Below are 17046 nucleotides of genomic sequence, written 5' to 3' on the forward strand. Positions count from 1 at the left end.
CTGGGCAGATATTTGTGCCAACCTTCCTCTATTGTGGATGTGGGACACCGCCTCAGCATGGCTTGATGAGCAACGTGTAGGTCCACGCCTGGGATCCAAACCCGTGAACCCAAGGCTGCTGAAGCAGTGTGTGCAAACTTAACCACTATACCACCAGTCTGCCCCCTAAGAGATTTTATTATGAATAGGTGTTGAATTTTATCCTGTTCTTTTTATGCATCTATTGAAGTCATTTTTTTCTCTTTTAATCTGTTAATATGTTGAATTATATTTATGATTTTTCTAACATTGAACCATCTTTACATACCTGGGACAAATCCAACTTGGACATGGAGTATTATCATCTTTATACGTTATTTGCTTATATTTTATTTATGAATTTGGCATCTATTTTCAGGAGTAAAATGTGACTCTCATTTTTTTCTTACAGTATCTTTGGTTTTGGTATCTGGGTTATACCAGCCTTGTAGATGAGTCGGGAAGTATTTCTTCTTTCCCTTTTACATAAAATTGGGATGATCCATTCTTTGAAAGTTTGGTAACTATGTATAAAACCATCTGGGCCTTGTGGTTTTTTGGGTTTTTTTAAAAGATTGGCACTTGAGCTACCATCTGTTGCCAATCTTCTTTTTTCTTCTTCTTCTTCTCCCCAAAGCCCCCCAGTACATAGTTGTATATTCCAGTTGTAGGTCCGTCTGGTTGTGGCATGTGGGACGCTGCCTCAGCATGGCCTGATGAGTGGGGCTAGGTCTGCGCCCAGGATCTGAACCAGTGAAACCAGAAGCAGAGGGCTCGAACTTAACCACTCGGCCACGGGGCTGGCCCCAGGGCCTTGTTTTCTTTGTGGGAAGATACTTAATTGCTGCTTCAATTTCTTTAAAAGTTATATAGCAGTCTTCAAGCTTTTCATTTCTTCTTGGGTTAGTTCTGGTGAGTTGTATTTTCCTAGAAGTTTGTCTCTTTCAAGAGTGTTCAAAATTGTTGACATAGGGTTATTGTTAATGCTTTCTTAGTATCTTTTTAATCTTTATCATGTTCCCTTTCCATTTACAGTATTTGTTTGAGTCCCTTCTTCTCTTGTTTTCTTTCCTTCTGCTTTCTTTGGGGTTTGTTATGTTGTTGTTTCCTAATTTCTTAAGATGGATACTTAACTGTTTTCTCTGTTAATATAAATATTTAAGCCTATACATTTCCCTCCAGCACTTTTACTGTATCTCACAAATTTTAATATATATTGTTCCATTATCACAGAGGTTCTCACAAGTGTTGTCCAGATCCTGAGGATCTCCAAAACCCTTTCAGGGATCTGCAGAGTAAGACCTACTTGGATAATAATACATGTTATTTGCCTTTTTCACTCTCCTCCTCTCCCAGGTATGCAGTGGAGTGTTCCAAGGCTACATGATGCATATGACACCACAACAGATTGATGCTGAAACAAATATGAGACTCCAGCTGTCTTTCGTTAGGCCAGACATTTAGGAGATTTGCAAACATGTACAAATAAGGCCACTTCTAATTTTTTTTTGTAAATATATTTTTCATAAATATATTTTATGATAACATGCAGTGAGTTTTTTAATTATTCTCAAATGGCATAAAGTTAATTTATTATTTTGATATTAATAAATATTTTTCAGATTTCTCAGTTTTAATTTCTATACAGTAAATATTAATAGATATAATCCATACAAACAAACTATGTATGGGTTTGTTTCTTTGGGTTCCTCAGTCATTTTTGAGAGTGTAAAGAGATTCTAAAATGAAAAGTTTGAGAACTACTGTGTTATCATTCAATTTTAGGTTTTTCCAATCTTATTATTATTAACTTCTTACCAACACCACTGAGGTCAAAGGTCATGTCTTGTGTGATGTTTATTCTTTGATACTTACTCTGTAAAATGTGCTGGGTGATCTGGTACTTGATTGTTCTGCATGTCCTCGAGAAAAATGTGTGTTCTCTAAGTGTTTGCAGAACTCTGTAATGTCTCTTAGGTCACACTTGTTAATTGTGTTGTTTGAATCGTCTATATTCTTGCTGGATTTTTTTCTTATTATTAATAATTGAGAGCTGTGTGTTGAAATCTCACACTATGATGAAAAACTGATCAGTTTTTCCCCATAATACTATCAATTTTTGCTTCATGTGTTTTGAGGCTACAAAGTATATACATATTTTTTATTTCTCTATGTTCACTGGGAATTGAATCTTTTTTTAATTGAGGTATAACTGACACACAAGATACTAGTTTCAGGTATGCACAACATAATGAAATGATCACCACAATAAGTCTAGTTAACATCCAACACTTCACAGTTACAATTTTTTTTCTTGTGATGAGAACCTTTAAGATCTACTCTCTCAGCAAGTTTCAAATATATAATATGGTATTATTAACTACAGTCACCATGCTGTACATTACATCCCCACAACTTACTGATTTTCTAACTGGAAGTTTCTACCTTTTGACCCCCCTCACCCATTCCACCCACCTCTGTGTTTTAATAGTGTGGTTATGTTGTGTCTAAGTATGGAACTCATTAGTTTATTCTACTTGGAGTTTATTGAGCTCTTGGATGTGTAGATTGTTGTTGGGTTTGTTGTGTTTTTTTTGTTTTTTAATCAAATTTTGGAAGTTTTTGACAATTATCTCTTCAAATTTTCTTTTTTTCCCTTTCTCTCTTCTCCTTCCAGAAATCCCATTGGCGTATGTTGGTATGCCTGGTTGTGTCCCACAGGTCTCTGATGCTCTGTTCATTTTTCTCATCTTTTTTCTTTCTGGTTTTCAGACTAGACAATCTCAATTGACATATCTTCGAGTTTGCTGATTGTCTCATCTTCCTGCCCAATCTGCTGCTGAGCCTCTCTAGGGAGTTCTTCATTTCAGTTACTTACGCTTTTCAACTCCAGAATATCTATTTGGTTCTTTTTTATGATTTCTATCTCTTAATTAATAGTCAATATTTGGCAAGACATCATTTTCATGCTTTTTAGTTCTTTAGATATGGTTTCCTTTAGTTCTTTCAACATATTTATAACATTTGATTTAAAGTCTTTGTCTAATAAGGCCAACATCTGGCCTTCCTCAGGAACTGGGACAGTTTCTGTTGATTACTTTCTTCCCTCCTTGTATATGGGCCATGCTTTCCTCATTCTTTGCATGTTTCATAATTTTCTCTTGAAAACTGGACATTTTAGATAATATAATGTGGCAACTTTCAAATTATATTCCCTCCTCATGGTTTGTTTTTGTTGCTTTCTGTTGTTTATATAGTGACTTTTCTGAAAGCTGTAAAGTCTGTGTTGTTTGTCATGCATAAACACTGTAGTCTCTGCTTGATTTGCTCTCAGTGATCATCTAATAACTAGACAGACATCTCATTAAATGCTGGAACCCAGGAAGTCTCAGCTTTGATAAGCGGCTCTATGTGTGTGTTGGAGCACGCCTTCAACACTCAGCCAAGCTTACAACTCTGTCTTCACCTTTACTTCCTCCTTCTGAGAGCCTCAAGGTAGCCAGTGGTGAGAGCTTAGAGCTCTTCAGGTCTCTCCTGAACATGCACATAGCACTGGGCATGAACATATCCCTAGGCATATGCATGGCCTTCTAGAGTCCCAGGACTGTGTCAGAGCTTTTGTTCATTTGCTTTCTGTTTTTCCTCTGGGGTGATCTCGGGGGAAAGACCTATCTATTGTGCTAGTTCAGCATCTTGGCCAGGTCACAATTCTAAACCAAAGATGCTACTAGTAGATAGACACTCCACCTTTTAATGAGTTCACAGTTAATATTTTATACAATAAGTAGCATCAGTCCATCCCTGTGTCCCTTCCATGCATAATTTGTCTTGGACATATCAGAAAGCTCTTTCATTAGCAGAACCGCCTAGGAAGCTTTTTATGATCTCAAGTATGAAGCACTGCATGTACATTTTCAAGATGGTCTACAGGATACCAGTACACACCCATTAGAATGGCTGCAACTTAAAAGACTGACAATTCCAAATGTTTCTGACAATGTGGAGCAAGTGGAATTTCATAGACTAATGGTAGGAATGTAGTATGGCACAACCACTTTGGAAAACAGTTTCACAGCTTTTTATAAAGTGAAACATACATTTATCATACAACCCAGTAGTTCCACTCCTAGGTATTTACCCAAGAGAAATAAGAACATATGTCTACAAAAAGATGTCATAAATGTTCATAAGAGTTTTATTCATAATAGTCAAAAATTGAAATAACCCAAGGGTCCATCAACAGGAGATTGGATAAACAAATTGTGGTATGTCCATACAATGGAATACTGTGTAGCAAGAAAAGAAACTACCAATACACAAAACAATATGGATAAATTTCAAAAACATGTTGAGCAGAAGCAGCCAGGCACAAAAGGGGTACATATTCTGTGATTCCATTCATATGACATTCTGGAAAAGGCAAAAACGATAGTGACAGAAAGCAGACCAGTGGTTGCCTGGGCCAGTAGTGAAGTGGAGCACGTGGAACTTTGGGGAGTGATGGAAATGTTTTGTATCTTCATTGTGGTGGAGGTTCCACGGGTATATACATTTGTCAAATCACACTGAGCTATACACTTTAAATATACTGTCATGCATCGCTTGACGACAGGGGTACGTTCTGAGAAATGCAGCATTAGGCAATTTTGTCTAGTGCAAACATCATAGAGTATACTTACACAAACCCAGATGGTATAGCCTACTGCACGCCTTGGCTGTATGGTACTAATCTGATGGGACCTCCATCATATATGTGGTCCTTCGTTGACGGAAACGTTATGTGGTGTGTGATTGTATGAAGGTTATTGTATATAAATTATATCTCAATGAACTTGATTTTCTTTAAAGATGTAATTTAAAAAAAAAAAAGGATGGCCTGCAGGAGAAACCCTTGCTCCTGACTATACAACACAGGTCCGCACTCAGACTTAGGCAGGCGCAAGTGAGGGGAAGTGAGTGAGAGCGCTCAGGGTGCCTGACGGGGACAGCTGGTGCCCAGTGCAGCCTGATAGGCCAGGTTTAAGTTGGAAAGACATATGTTTGTGTTAAGTCTCTTATTGTAAATCATTAGCACCTAATTCAAAACTTTTAATAATGCTACACAAGCCAAACAAGACGACGACTCAGGCTGCACATGGCCCACAGGCAGCCAGCTTGTGGTCTGTGCCCTAAAATGTGCCCTGGGCTTAACCAACAGAGTCTTGAGCTCATACCAGAGAGTGACTTTTCCTGGGTGTGGTCCTGGCACGTTTCTCTTGACCCTCAAGGAGGTTATAGGAACTAGCAGGTGATGGAGGAGGTGATGGGAACTAGTCTGATGTGGGTCTGGGGCCAGCCCGTGAGATGGGGCCCTAAAGTCTCTGGACAAAAACGAGCTCTGTGGGAACGCACAGTACACCCTCTCCTCTGATTCTGCATCTTCTCAGGGCTCCTACTGCACCCCTGACCTGGGCTACAGTCACATTAGCACCTGGAAAGGCGGGACAGCCCATGGGGACCTCAGGAGAACCCCATTTACTGCTGATCGCTCTGAGTCCTGAGGGGTTCAGACCTGTGCTCTCAACACTGCCCTTGGAATGTGTGTGGCAGCTCTGCTGCCCTCACCGTCACTGGGGCATGGCCCTCTTTGCTGGGTGTCTGACCTTTGTCCCCTGACTCAGTTTGGGGGCAGCCCGGTGTCCTGCGCTGTGGGGCTGGCCGTCCTGGATGTCTTGGAGAAAGAGCAGCTGCAGGCTCATGCCGCCTGTGTGGGCAGCTTCCTGATGGAGCTCCTTGGGCAGCAGAAAGCCAAACACCCCATCATCGGGGACATCAGGTGAGGCTCCAGCAGCAGTCACCACTAACCGAGCACCTGCCAGGGGCCTGGCATGGTTTCCTCTTTCGCTTGGGATGGGGGGATTTTTATCTCCACTCTACAGAGGAGGAACTGAAGCACTGAGAGGGGCTGTTGCCCAAAATGATACTTGTGGGGGCAGCGCGGGGGAGCCAGGATCAAACTGAGCTCTGACCCCCAACCTTTCCTCTGTCCACGCTAAGGTCCCCCCGCATTAGTTCTTTCTTGCAACTGTTTCACCACCCTCTGAGGGTCCCTCCAGCTCTCAGCCTCCCCGGGAGGCAGAGGTACAAGCTCTGGTGGACTCCAGGGTGGGCTTGGCTGAGGCCCAGGTGGAGGATAAGAGCAGGACTGTGGCCCCGAAGGCCTGGTCTCTTGAGAGCTTGCCTTCTGCTCCAGGGGCGTCGGGCTCTTCGTTGGTGTGGATCTAATCAAAGACAAGGCCACAAGGACGCCAGCAACTGAAGAGGCTGACTACTTGGTGTCCAGGTACTTTTTGAGACAATTTGCCTTTGTGGTGTCTAGGGCCCTGACTGGGAAGGCGCCTCCCCTCTTGCCTCTCCTTTCATCCACCGTGTTCTCAGGCACTCTGGACCCACAGAGGGTTGACTGAAGGAGGCAGCACCTGGGCCTCAGGGGGAGGGGGCAGCCCTGTCAGCCATGCCCAGTGCCTGGCAGCACTGGCTTCAGGCAGGCGCAGGCCATTGGCAGCGTGAGCAGCCGCCTCTGCTGAGAATGCCCAGGCTGGAGAGGCTCTCAGCCCCGGGCAGTCCCAACGCCACGACCCAAGCTGCCCTAGGGAAGCAGCTTCTCCAGAGCCACACTGCGGGTTGTGGCGGAACCAGACTCGAGGCTCCCCATTTCCAGAGTCACAGGTTTTGGGGGTGTCCAGATGACTCAGAAGCCCCTGCCCCAGCCCATCTGCATTTTCCTTCACTAGAATCTAGGCAGGACCTGAGCCTCAGGACCCTCCCTCTTGTTAGTCCCTTTTTATCACTATTCCTCACTCCTACCTCCTTCCCCCACCTTGGAAAACCCTTCTAGTGCTTGATGTGTCCTTATTCAGATTGTGAAACGTGCATCACCCTGTGTATTTCATTCACATAAACAGTATTGATGTAAAAATTTTGCCCTCCACTCGGTTTTTGAGACTGACCCCTCCAAAATGGCCGTCCAGTCCCTGCCTTTTCTGCTGGTCAGGCACACGGCCCGCACACCCACCTTTTCCCCCAGGGAGTCCTTTGGGGCTCAGGCATGCAGCATGGTCAGTGGGAAGGAGGGAGCCAGAGGAATGGCGAGCCTGACTTGCTCCACCTCACAGCCACCCTGGTGGTTTCTCCAGCTCAGCAAGGACACTGGAACCAGGGCTGGCTGTTGCACCCGCAGTCACCCTGCGAGTAGGTGGCAGAACTGGATTTGAAGTCTAGATCTTGTTCCTTCCAGCATGGCCATAGTGCCAGGAAGAACAGGATAGGGAGAAAGCCAGAAGGCAGACTGAGGACACCCTGCTCCTGGCAAGACTTCAAAATAAAAGAAATTAAACGGGGTGGGGTGAGAGAATGCAAGTACAATCACGTCAGAACCCTTCTCTCAGTGGCCAGAATACCTTCATAGGTTAAAAGTGTAAATATGGAATATTAAAAACCATTTTTAGGTACCAATGATAACGTTAAGGAGGATAAAGTCATTTTCCTAAAAAGAAATGCACATTAAAACTGGATAGTCCTCATCTGGGATTGCATGATGACTTGTGGGCAGGGAAGTTCCTGAAGCTAGATGAGGGATGCGTGGGCTTCATTACACTATTCTGTAAATGCTGGACATTTCCCACATAAAAAGTAAACATACACGTCACATAGACTGTACACAAGATGGAAAATGTAGGGACACCTGCTGTCCACACTGTAGCCCTGTGGCTAGTCTTGGCCTGGCCTAGACTGAGGCTCCAGGGATAGATGAGGCAAGGCCCCTGCTCTGGGGGACAACAGGCTCAAGGCCAGGTGCAGGGCACTCCAGGCAGGGGCCATTGATGCTGGGGCCACAAAGGATGGCTAGGAGTTTGGCAGGGGAAAGCCAGTGCCTCGTCACAGTGGGAACCACCCTGTGAGGGGCTCCAGGGGCAGTGTGGCTGGAGCTCCAGCCACAAGGCCAAGGCCAGTCTAAGGAAGGCCCTGAAGGGCCCTTGGCTGGTGGGCAACGGGGTCCTGCTGTGTCCTGTCCTCACAGGCTGAAGGAGAACTACATTTTGCTGAGCACTGATGGCCCTGGGAGGAACGTCCTCAAGTTTAAGCCCCCAATGTGCTTCAGCTTGGACAATGCACAACACGTGGTGGCAAAGCTGGATGCCATCCTAACAGGTGAGTTTGGAGCCCAACACTTCTCTAGAACCCACCTGGGGTCAGTAGCTAGAACCTTCCAGCAGCATGCCCAGGGAGCAGATGGCTGAGTGGGTATCCTCTGGACAGTGCAGGGAGCAAGGAGCTCAAGTGGAGAGGGGTCCTCCTGGCCCAGGCCGCCTCTATCCCTACCTGTGCCCCCACCCACCCGGCCTGAGTGGGCACCCGTGTGGGATGCAGGACTAGGGAAGCAGGGCTTGGGCTTATGGGCCCAGCCATTACATTACGGTGGGAGACCCCATTACATGTGCTTAAAGCCACTGTGAGATGTGGCTGGCAGGAGCTTTATGCTTTGAGACTAGGTCACCCTCAGCTCCTGAGTAGCTTGAAATGAGATTCACGCCAGGACTGAGTGAATGCAAAATGAAATTCTTCTCCACGTTCATCACCTAGGAACGTCAAGGTCAGCCCAGGTTCTCCTCTAAATCTACTTACGAGGAATCTATAGTAGGCAACATCCTATCTCCTGGTAGAGAGCAGAGCAGCCCAGCAGGCAGCCCAGGTCTTCCACCTCTAGGTTAGTTCACTGCTGCCCCCAGAATTCTGGAGCTAAGGGGGCCCAACTCCCACTCAACACAACTGGAGGTGTTTGGGGAAATGCTGGTGCAAGGGAGCATATTTGCCAGCAGCCTGGGGGAAGAGAGGCTGACTGGGCACAGAACTAGCTTAGGTTTCTGTGTACAGAGGAAGTCTGAGTTGAGCGTGAAGTCACAGGAAATCTGGGGGATAGTTTTGTCTTTTCAGGAAATTGTTACTGACCCTGTGGCTGGTAACCCATACGCATGGGGTAAAGGCTGGGACATGGACCAGGACAGGCCAGTGGGCCCAATCTCCAAAGCTAAGCAGCTTAGACAGTGAAGGCAGCAGGGGTCTTCAGAGGAGAAAACTTCACCAGTTTGGGTGGCTGTGCTCTTTCTCAGACATGGAAGAAAAGATGAGAAGTTGTGAGACGCTGAGGCTCCAGCCTGAGGCAGCCCTGCTGAGTCCTCCTCTAGGTGAGTGCGCCTTGCTTCTTGTTCTTGGAGACCCAGAACTGGGGTCCTTACCATCAGCAGGCTCCTTCGTTCCTCAGCAAGCCAAACCTTTTGTTTGTAAACACTTTGTTCTGACTGATGACCCCTTCCCACAGAGTAGTTTCAACACTTGAGAGGCTCTGGCTGCCTTGGGCTCTCTCCACCTACTCCCCACCAGAAAAATCTCCGAAATACTTAGTTTGCATTTGATAGCTGGGGCAAGAGACAAGAGAGCAGGAGCAGCTTTTCTTCCCCCCTAGCCAGTTCCCCCTGGAGGTGAGGAGAAACAAAACTCCCTTTGCCTGGCCTTCATCCACCTAAAGCTCCAGTCAACTGCTGCCTCTTGCCACCAGCTAGTCTTAAGCCTCAACCACTAGACTTGGGGGGTTCCAGTCCAGCCAGCAATAGGCGCTCAAGAGCAGGCTGTTATGTGCCGACCAGGAGGGAGCATCCTCATGCCCAAATCCAGCTGGCCCCCAGGACACTGTCCTTGCTCGAAGTCAGTTTCCATTGGCAAGTCAAGACAGGTAGGTAGGTGTTCCAAGGTGCTCCAGAGTCACTCTGCCCTAGGGGCAGGGTGCCCACTAGGGGTGGTAACCCTCATTACACCACTTTCATTCCCTTGAACAGCTGCCTCAAACCGCCAAACCATTTCCTTTAAAAAAGGGGCTCAAATCCTGGGCAGGATAGTCATTAAAGGAAACTAACCAAGGATGCGGAAAATGTGTGGTTATGCCAAAAGGATGCTGTTAGGTCACGGAGGATCCTGGAGCTCAGGAGCACCTGGCCCTGCCCCATTTCACAGCATGCCCCACACTCACCCAGGCTTGGGGGTTTTTAAATTTTTATTTCAAAAGCTTGGATAGCTTCAATATCCAGGTCGTGGCAAAATCAGGACACGTGTAAAATACCTTACAATACATTAGATTCCCAAAAGGTACCAAAAAGTACAGTAAAATTAACACTTCCATTACAGGAAATGTATGACACAAATAATATAAAATTAAAAGGTGAAAAAAAGGTGACACTGGTTTCCTAAGATACAATTTACTCTTTACAACCAGGGTCCACAGGTCCAGGCTGCAGAGCGGCAGCGGGAAGCACTCTCTAATCTGGTTCTGCGTAACCTGGTGATAAAATCAGCCCATAATACCGCTCCGGCCTCTGAGACACCACACGCTGCCTAAACAACTAGAGCTCTGGAAATAGTAAACAGGAGAGTGATTTCCAGGGGACATTTTAAATAAGATGCACATGGGACAGGCCATAGAAAGTATGCCAAGTTAAATTTGGTACATAATTGTTTGTGTTCACTCGATATCCAAACAAAGCGTGTGCGGTCGGTCGGGCACTCCTGCCGAAGCCTCAGTATGGCTTGTAGTTATTCTGATGGCCACCGCGTCGCTGGCTCTTCCCGTAATTTGTACTACCCTGACCTAGAGACAAGAACAACAGTGATAGCAGCTACGACTTACTGAGCATTTCCCCCTGTGCCAGGCGCTTGACGTGCATCCTCACGGGAGCCAACGACCTGTCCGGTAGGGATATCTTCCCCACCTTTCTGAAACCCACAAGCTCAAGAGCTCAAAAGTGGTGTAAGCTCCACAGTGGCTGAGCCAGGCCACAAAGCCCAGCCTGTCGGACTCCAAAGCCCCTGCTGCCAATGGCCCCTGCACTGTCTGTCCTGCCTCCCAGGGTGGGTGAACGGATGGGGCCTCCCTCTCTCCTACTTACTGTAGTCGTAGCCGGGGCCGTAGCCGTAATAGCCATAGGGCGAGTAGTCGTAGCCGCCATAGCCGGGCCCGTAGCCCTGCTGGTAGCCGTAGCCCTGGTTCCAGTAGCTGCCGTAGCCCTGATTCCAACTCTGACTCTGACCTGTGGGGGGAGCAGGGCACAGGGGCCCATGGACCATTTAGCACACGCAGGAGCTAGGATGGAGGGAATCCTGCCCTTTGGGTGGCGGGGTTACTATGGCAACTCAGAGGTAGAAGCCAAGGGGCTGCTGTCCTGGTGTAGAGGGCCCTGGGCCCAGCCCTGCACCTGCAGAGACCCAAGCTGGGGATGGGAAGGCCCAGAGAGAATGTCACACTAACTTCACTCGGGACGGATGAGGCAGGAGCTGACTCTCACTCAAACCACCCTCTGATCACCCCCACCCTCCCTGGCAGCTTAGCCCTAAAAAGGATGGAGTTCAGGCTTTGGAGTCAGAGGGGCCTAGGACTGAAGGAGACAAAGCGCCTGGCACAGCCCTGCCCTACCTTCTGACCACCCACCCACGGGTACACCAAGACTCAAGACAGCCACAGAGCCAACCCCTTCATGCCCCCCCTCCCTCAGAGTGCAGTGCCACTGCCCCCTCTGCCCTGGGGCCCCCGGCCACAGGAGGAAACGGGCTCTTCCACTTCAAGCAGCAGCACAGCCTCGACTCAGCAGCACCATTCCTGCTCTTGCCCACCCTGCTGCAATGAGCACCGAGGCCAGAGGCCCCAAGACAGGCAACGGAAGCTCCATGCAGGCAGGGAAACAGGACCCATCTTCATCCCAGCTCCACTCACCTCCTCCACTTCCACCGCCACCACCGCTGCCTCGGTTCCCTCGGTTTCGGTTCCCGCGACCCCCAGAGCCATATTGCTGCTGTTGATAGACCTCTTTGGGCTGAGCCACCTTGATTTCACACTGAAAGCCAAGAAGACAGTGGGTCAGGTTGCTAAGACAAGCTGTGGGCACAGAGCGCACAAAAACCTTCACTGACAAACATTCAGATGGCAGATCTGGTCTGTCTGCTCAATTAAAAAATACGCTGGGGAGGGGCTGGCCTCGTGGCCGAGTGGTTAAGTTCGCGCGCTCCGCTGCAGGCGGCCCAGTGTTTCGTTGGTTCGAATCCTGGGCGCGGACATGGCACTGCTCATCAAACCACGCTGAGGCGGCATCCCACATGCCACAACTAGAAGGACCCACAACGAAGAATATACAACTATGTACTGGGGGGCTTTGGGGAGAAAAAGAAAAAAAATAAAATCTTAAAAAAAAAAAAAAAAAATACGCTGGGGAGCTGGCCCTGTGGCCGAGTGGTTGAGTTTGCGCGCTCCGCTGCAGGTGGCCCAGTGTTTCGTTGGTTCGAATCCTCGGCACGGACATGGCACTGCTCATCAAACCACACTGGGGCAGCGTCTCACATGCTACAACTAGAAGGACCCACAACGAAGAATATACAACTATGTGCGAGGGGACTTTTGGAGAAAAAAGGAAAAAAATAAAAAATCTTACCAAAAAGACAAAAATATGCTGGGATGAGAAGCCACATTTGGGCTAAAGGCTCTCAGAGCCACATCTATAATCTAGACAGACCAAGACTCACACTAGGGCCTTTTTGCCTCAAACTTTTCCCCAGAGAACACATCCAGGGGATGATCAATACAACCCTAGGTCAGCTGATGGCAGTCCTGGGGCAGCCCGATGTCTAAGAACTGGGAGGAGAGGGTCAGCTGGGCCAATGCCAGCCCAAGGTAGCAAGACACTACAGGCGTTAGGCCTGGTGCCTCCTTAGTCCTACTAGCAAAGGGGTCAGAGGCGGCTTCCCAGATGATGGGCCTTAGAGAATTAACAAGAATTTCTCTTTCTTCTTTTTACAGAAAAAATGAAGCATCCCACTCAAATACACTACTGAGATGATGGTCATGACCTCCTCCAACTTACAGAGGAAGGAAGCCACTGAGGCTCAAGGCAGGGCTTGCTAGAGGCCATACTGCTATCCCTCCCCCAGCCACACTGCTCTGTGGTTGGGTGGGCCAGATGTCTGTGTCCCCTCAGGGCCCAAAGAGTCAATTTCCTTTTTGCTCAAAAATGTGCCCGCTGTGGGTGGGGGTAGGGTCAAGGACCTTTCACTGCTCTGGCTTAAATAAATCATTAAGTGTATTCTTTAGACAAAGTACCCTGACACATACAACCCCTCCCCCATTAAATTCAGTTAAAAAAAAAAAAGTTCATCTTACCAAGGTGTCCCCATACAAGCATCTGCCTACAACAAATTGGCAAATTACCCCCACCCAGTGATGCAATCTGTTGTTTTCTATCCTATCAAATTAAAAATGCTGAATACAACTAAATACACTTATTTCAAAACCTACTATCAGCAGTTTGACTAATGCTGCCCTTGTGGCTCTTCCTGAGAAAAAGGCCTCCCTGTGTGTCACTGTCACTGGCTTAACAATTGATGGGATAATGTCTTACCAAACTGCCTCACAGCTCCAATCTCACTTTACGTAAAATTAAGGGCCCAATTCAGAATCCAATCTTTCCAAATTCCCAGCCAGGACTGAGGCTTCCAGGAGCCCCACCCTACCTGTCCCACCTTATCTGGCTGCCACTCCTGCTCAGACAGAGCCTGCCACACCCTGCAACAGTGAGCCACACCCTCAACTCCCAACCGCCTCCTGGCCACCTGGAGAATACTCAAAGCATGAACTACCCTCTCTCCTGACCAGAGTTCAGGGGGATGAACTGCAATTCTCAATGCAGAGGACTCTGCTCATTTAAAGGCAAAACTGGCCCTGGATATAAGCTGGTCAGGACCCAGGGAGCTCTTTGGAAAGGATCTTTGCCTGGGATGGGGGCTGACCAAACCACAAAGGGGACGGATGCAAACTCCGATTTGGTAGGAGAAAAGTTCTGCAGCAGTGTCCACAGCAGGAAAAGACTTCACCACAAGAGAAATCAGTGAATGGCAGAAGTTCTAGAATCTTCTGGGGCCTTATACACCTGGGACTCCAGGTCTAGAACCCTTGACTTACAGCTTTAAAGCAGGAGTCCAAGGGGCTACTCAACTCAGCAGGTTCTGCCTGTCCCACAGAAGCCACCCTTCCTCCCCTGCTTCCCTCACTTCCTGTGTTTACTGCCAGGCCTATCAGCTGAGGAGCTCCTTAAAGGACAAAACCATGTGCCTGCCCCTATCAGGGCAGCAGACATGGCAGGCAAACGGTAAGGGCAGATAACCCTGGAAAGCTCTTGGAGGTAGCTGGACCCCTAATGCACACCTGCAGGGGCCAGCTCTCCAGTGGCAGGCCAAGCACACAGCTGGGGACACCTTACCTTACTTCCACTGATGGTGTGAAACTTTTTCTCCAGAACCTTCTTCACAGGTTCCTCTTCTTTAAAAGTGATGAAAACAAAGCCTCGTCTTTTGTTCGACTTTGGATCCATTGGAAGCTCAATGGCTTCAATCTGTAAACACAAGGAAAGCTCAGGACTAGTGCCTCCCCCCCCCCAAGGGCCCACAGGGAACTCACAGGAGAAAGGCCCACGGAGGCAAGAGAATGAACGAGAAAGAAGCCTTGTCAAGGAACGCTCCCTCCAGCCAAGGCCGCCAAGGACAAGGAAGAAGACAACCTCAGGGCAACTAGGCAACTCCCAGGGCCACACACTCACCTCCCCAAACTCGCCGAAGTACTCTCTGATCTTCTCCTCAGTGGCTTCTGGATTCAGACCCCCCACAAAAATTTTCTTTACTGGGTCCTTCTTCATGGCCATGGCCTTTTTGGGATCAATGACACGGCCATCCAGCCTGTGCTCCTTCTGGTCTAGGACCTGTTCAGTTCAGACATGAGACAATCAAGTTCGAACTCAGCATGACACTAGACAAGGCCCTTCTCTCTGAGCCACAAAACTCCAACACAGGTACACAAAATGCATTTCAAACCCCTCCAACTCTACCCCCAACCTGATTTCCCAACCCAGTCCTCTCCAAACTTCAAGTACAGGTGATTTACCCAGACACCTATAAATCACTCCTCAACCCCCTAGACTTTGCCCATGCTGGGTGCCCCTCTTCCTGCCCAGTCAGTCCCAGTTTAAGGCCCATCTCCTCCAGAAGTAAGGCAGTAGTGAGCGAGAGCACAGGCTGGAGCTGGGCTGCTAGGGTTGGAATCTCGCTCCACCTTTACTAAGATTGTGTGATCTCTCATATTAAAACTTCGCTGAGCCTTAGTTTGTTTTCTGTAAAATGGGGCTAAAATAATGCCTATCTTGTAACAACCTTGGGTTATTTTCGAGTCCTCACAATAAAGCATTTGCTTTACCAATTGTCCAGGATAGACAGAAAAAGATGGTAAACATCCACTGTCATCTTCCTGGACCACTCCAACCCACGCTCACTCCCCCCCTTACTCTGTATTTTTAATCCCTTTAAAAACAGAACACAAGTTCCTAATCTCTCCGCTTTCCCCAAAGCACTCAACCCCTGCAGAACAGAACCTAATCACGGTCTAGGAATGCAGTGCTCTTAAGACAGGCTGAGACTGCCGATGTACAGTGCCCAGATTACCTTCTCCACACTAGTTGCATCTTTGAAGAGGATAAACCCAAACCCTCTTGACCGGCCAGTGTTGGGATCCATTTTTATTGTACAGTCAACGACCTCTCCGAATTTGGTAAAATAATCCTTTAGGTCCTTTTTGCTGGTATCCCAGCTCAAGCCACCAACGAACATTTTTCTGAAATGGTAGGGTGACACACACGGCAAGCAAGTCTTACAAGAAAGCTGTGATTTTCAAGGGACTAGCCCTATCAAAGCGCTCACCCAAGGACTATAAATAAAGCCACCACCCGGAACAAGAGTCCATAATAGTTCTATCTTCCGAGAACGTTAGCAAATCTCCATTACCCTCCCGAACTCGACCTTGACCCTAACCAAGCTTCAGGAGCCTGTGCACCCCCAGATGAGCGAGGGAGAGGACGACAACCGGCCAGGGGTGCGGCCCTAAGCGCTCACAACCGCAAGCCGTCTCTCTAACCACCTCGCTTCCACCGGCCCCGCCAGCCGGCCTCCCCACCTCCGGGAGCCCGCTCTCAAGGAACTCGCGGCTTCCGGGGGCCGAGGCCGCGCTGCGAACGAGGCTCCACCCCCGGCGGGAGGCGGAGGAGCGAGGCCGCGGCCGGGGCGCGCGCCAACTCCGCCTACGCAGCCCGGGCGGCCCGGGCCCCGCGCGGCCCCGGGTCCGAGCGCTCCGGGCTTCCGGGCCGCCCGCCCGCGCGAGCGCCCCGGGGCGGCGCCGAAGTCCGCCGACAAACTCCCGCAAAGTCGGGCGCGGGCGGGGGGCGCGGGCCGGGCTCGGCCGCGAGCGGGCCCGCCGCCCCTCCCCCCGCCGCGTGGCGCCAACAAAAGGCCGCCCCGGAACAAAGGCGGCGCCGCGGCCGCACCTACCCCGCGTCCTCCTCGTTCTTGCTGGCGTTGATCTGGTCGCCCTCCGCGCCGTTCTGGTTGCCGGCCGGGGGCGCCGCGCTCCCGCCTCCAGTGCCCGCCGCGGCCCCGCCGCCGGCCCCGGCCGGAGACTCGCCCTCGGGGGCGGCCTCGTGTCCGTTCTCGGTGGCGCCCGTCGTCTCCATGGGCTGCTCCTCACCCGCTTCCGACATGCTAGGCCGGGGCGCGGCGGCTCCTGCAACGAGCGGCCACAGCGCGTCAGGCCGGCGCCGCTCCCGCCCGCCCGGCCGCCCGCCCGCCGCCCGCGGGCCGGCCGCTCACCTCGCCGCCGATGACGCCGCGGGGCCCGCTCGTCCCCACCCGCCGGGAAGTGCCGCGGGCTTGGCCGCGCTCACGCTTGCGCTGCCGGGCCTCGCCTCCGTCCGCCGACGGAGCCGCCGCGACCTCACGCCTTCTCCTAGGCCGCCGCCGCCCGCAAACCACCGACACACACTCCCTCGGGCCCGCGCGCCGCCGCCGCCTGACAATGCCGACTCGTGGCGCTCTTTATAATGCCGGGGGCCGGGGCCACATCGCAACAAGACGCATGCT

At 49.7% G+C, this 17046-nt stretch overlaps 2 protein-coding genes across 6 annotated transcripts in view; one reads left to right on the forward strand and one right to left on the reverse strand.

The window, feature by feature from the left end:
• The window catches only part of PHYKPL (5-phosphohydroxy-L-lysine phospho-lyase), a 26196-nt gene extending 13008 nt beyond the window's left edge, over nucleotides 1-13188 (forward strand). For 2 of the 4 annotated variants that reach the window (XM_044777580.2, XM_070516963.1), the window contains 5 exons: nucleotides 5679-5833; nucleotides 6251-6340; nucleotides 8078-8208; nucleotides 9168-9242; nucleotides 12893-13188. In XM_044777580.2, the coding sequence (XP_044633515.2) occupies nucleotides 5679-5833; nucleotides 6251-6340; nucleotides 8078-8208; nucleotides 9168-9242; nucleotides 12893-12927 (486 nt within the window). In that variant the 3' untranslated portion in view covers nucleotides 12928-13188. Of the gene's footprint in view, nucleotides 1-5678; nucleotides 5834-6250; nucleotides 6341-8077; nucleotides 8209-9167; nucleotides 9395-12892 lie in introns of those variants that run through there. The other 2 variants (XM_044777579.2, XM_044777581.2) reach the window with 1 other exon arrangement.
• On the reverse strand, nucleotides 4196-17000 carry HNRNPAB (heterogeneous nuclear ribonucleoprotein A/B). Of its 2 annotated transcripts, XM_044777583.2 has the most exons (8): nucleotides 16777-16977; nucleotides 16459-16690; nucleotides 15580-15748; nucleotides 14685-14843; nucleotides 14349-14480; nucleotides 11816-11936; nucleotides 10995-11135; nucleotides 4196-10696 (listed from the first exon to the last, which is right to left on the reverse strand). In XM_044777583.2, the coding sequence occupies exons 2-8, from the start codon at nucleotides 16665-16667 to the stop codon at nucleotides 10626-10628; spliced, it is 1002 nt and encodes a 333-aa protein (XP_044633518.1). In that variant the 5' UTR covers nucleotides 16668-16690; nucleotides 16777-16977; the 3' UTR covers nucleotides 4196-10625. The 2 variants fall into 2 exon arrangements, with proteins under 2 accessions (XP_044633518.1, XP_044633519.1); XM_044777584.2 differs by lacking the exon at nucleotides 10995-11135 and having other exon boundaries at nucleotides 16777-17000.
• Between the last annotated feature and the right edge of the window lie 46 nt (nucleotides 17001-17046).

This window comes from Equus asinus, chromosome 9 (assembly GCF_041296235.1).
Source record: "Equus asinus isolate D_3611 breed Donkey chromosome 9, EquAss-T2T_v2, whole genome shotgun sequence".
NCBI lineage: Eukaryota > Metazoa > Chordata > Mammalia > Perissodactyla > Equidae > Equus > Equus asinus.

Coding starts and splice junctions, on each gene's coding strand:
- HNRNPAB (XM_044777583.2), bottom strand. CDS start 16,667: ATGTCGGAAGCGGGTGAGGAGCAGCCCATGGAGACGACGGGCGCCACC. Junction 15,749..16,458: donor AAGAACGAGGAGGACGCGGG/GTAGGTGCGGCC, acceptor CTACCATTTCAG/AAAAATGTTCGTTGGTGGCT. Junction 11,937..14,348: donor ACACCATCAGTGGAAGTAAG/GTAAGGTGTCCC, acceptor CTTGGCTTTCAG/TGTGAAATCAAGGTGGCTCA.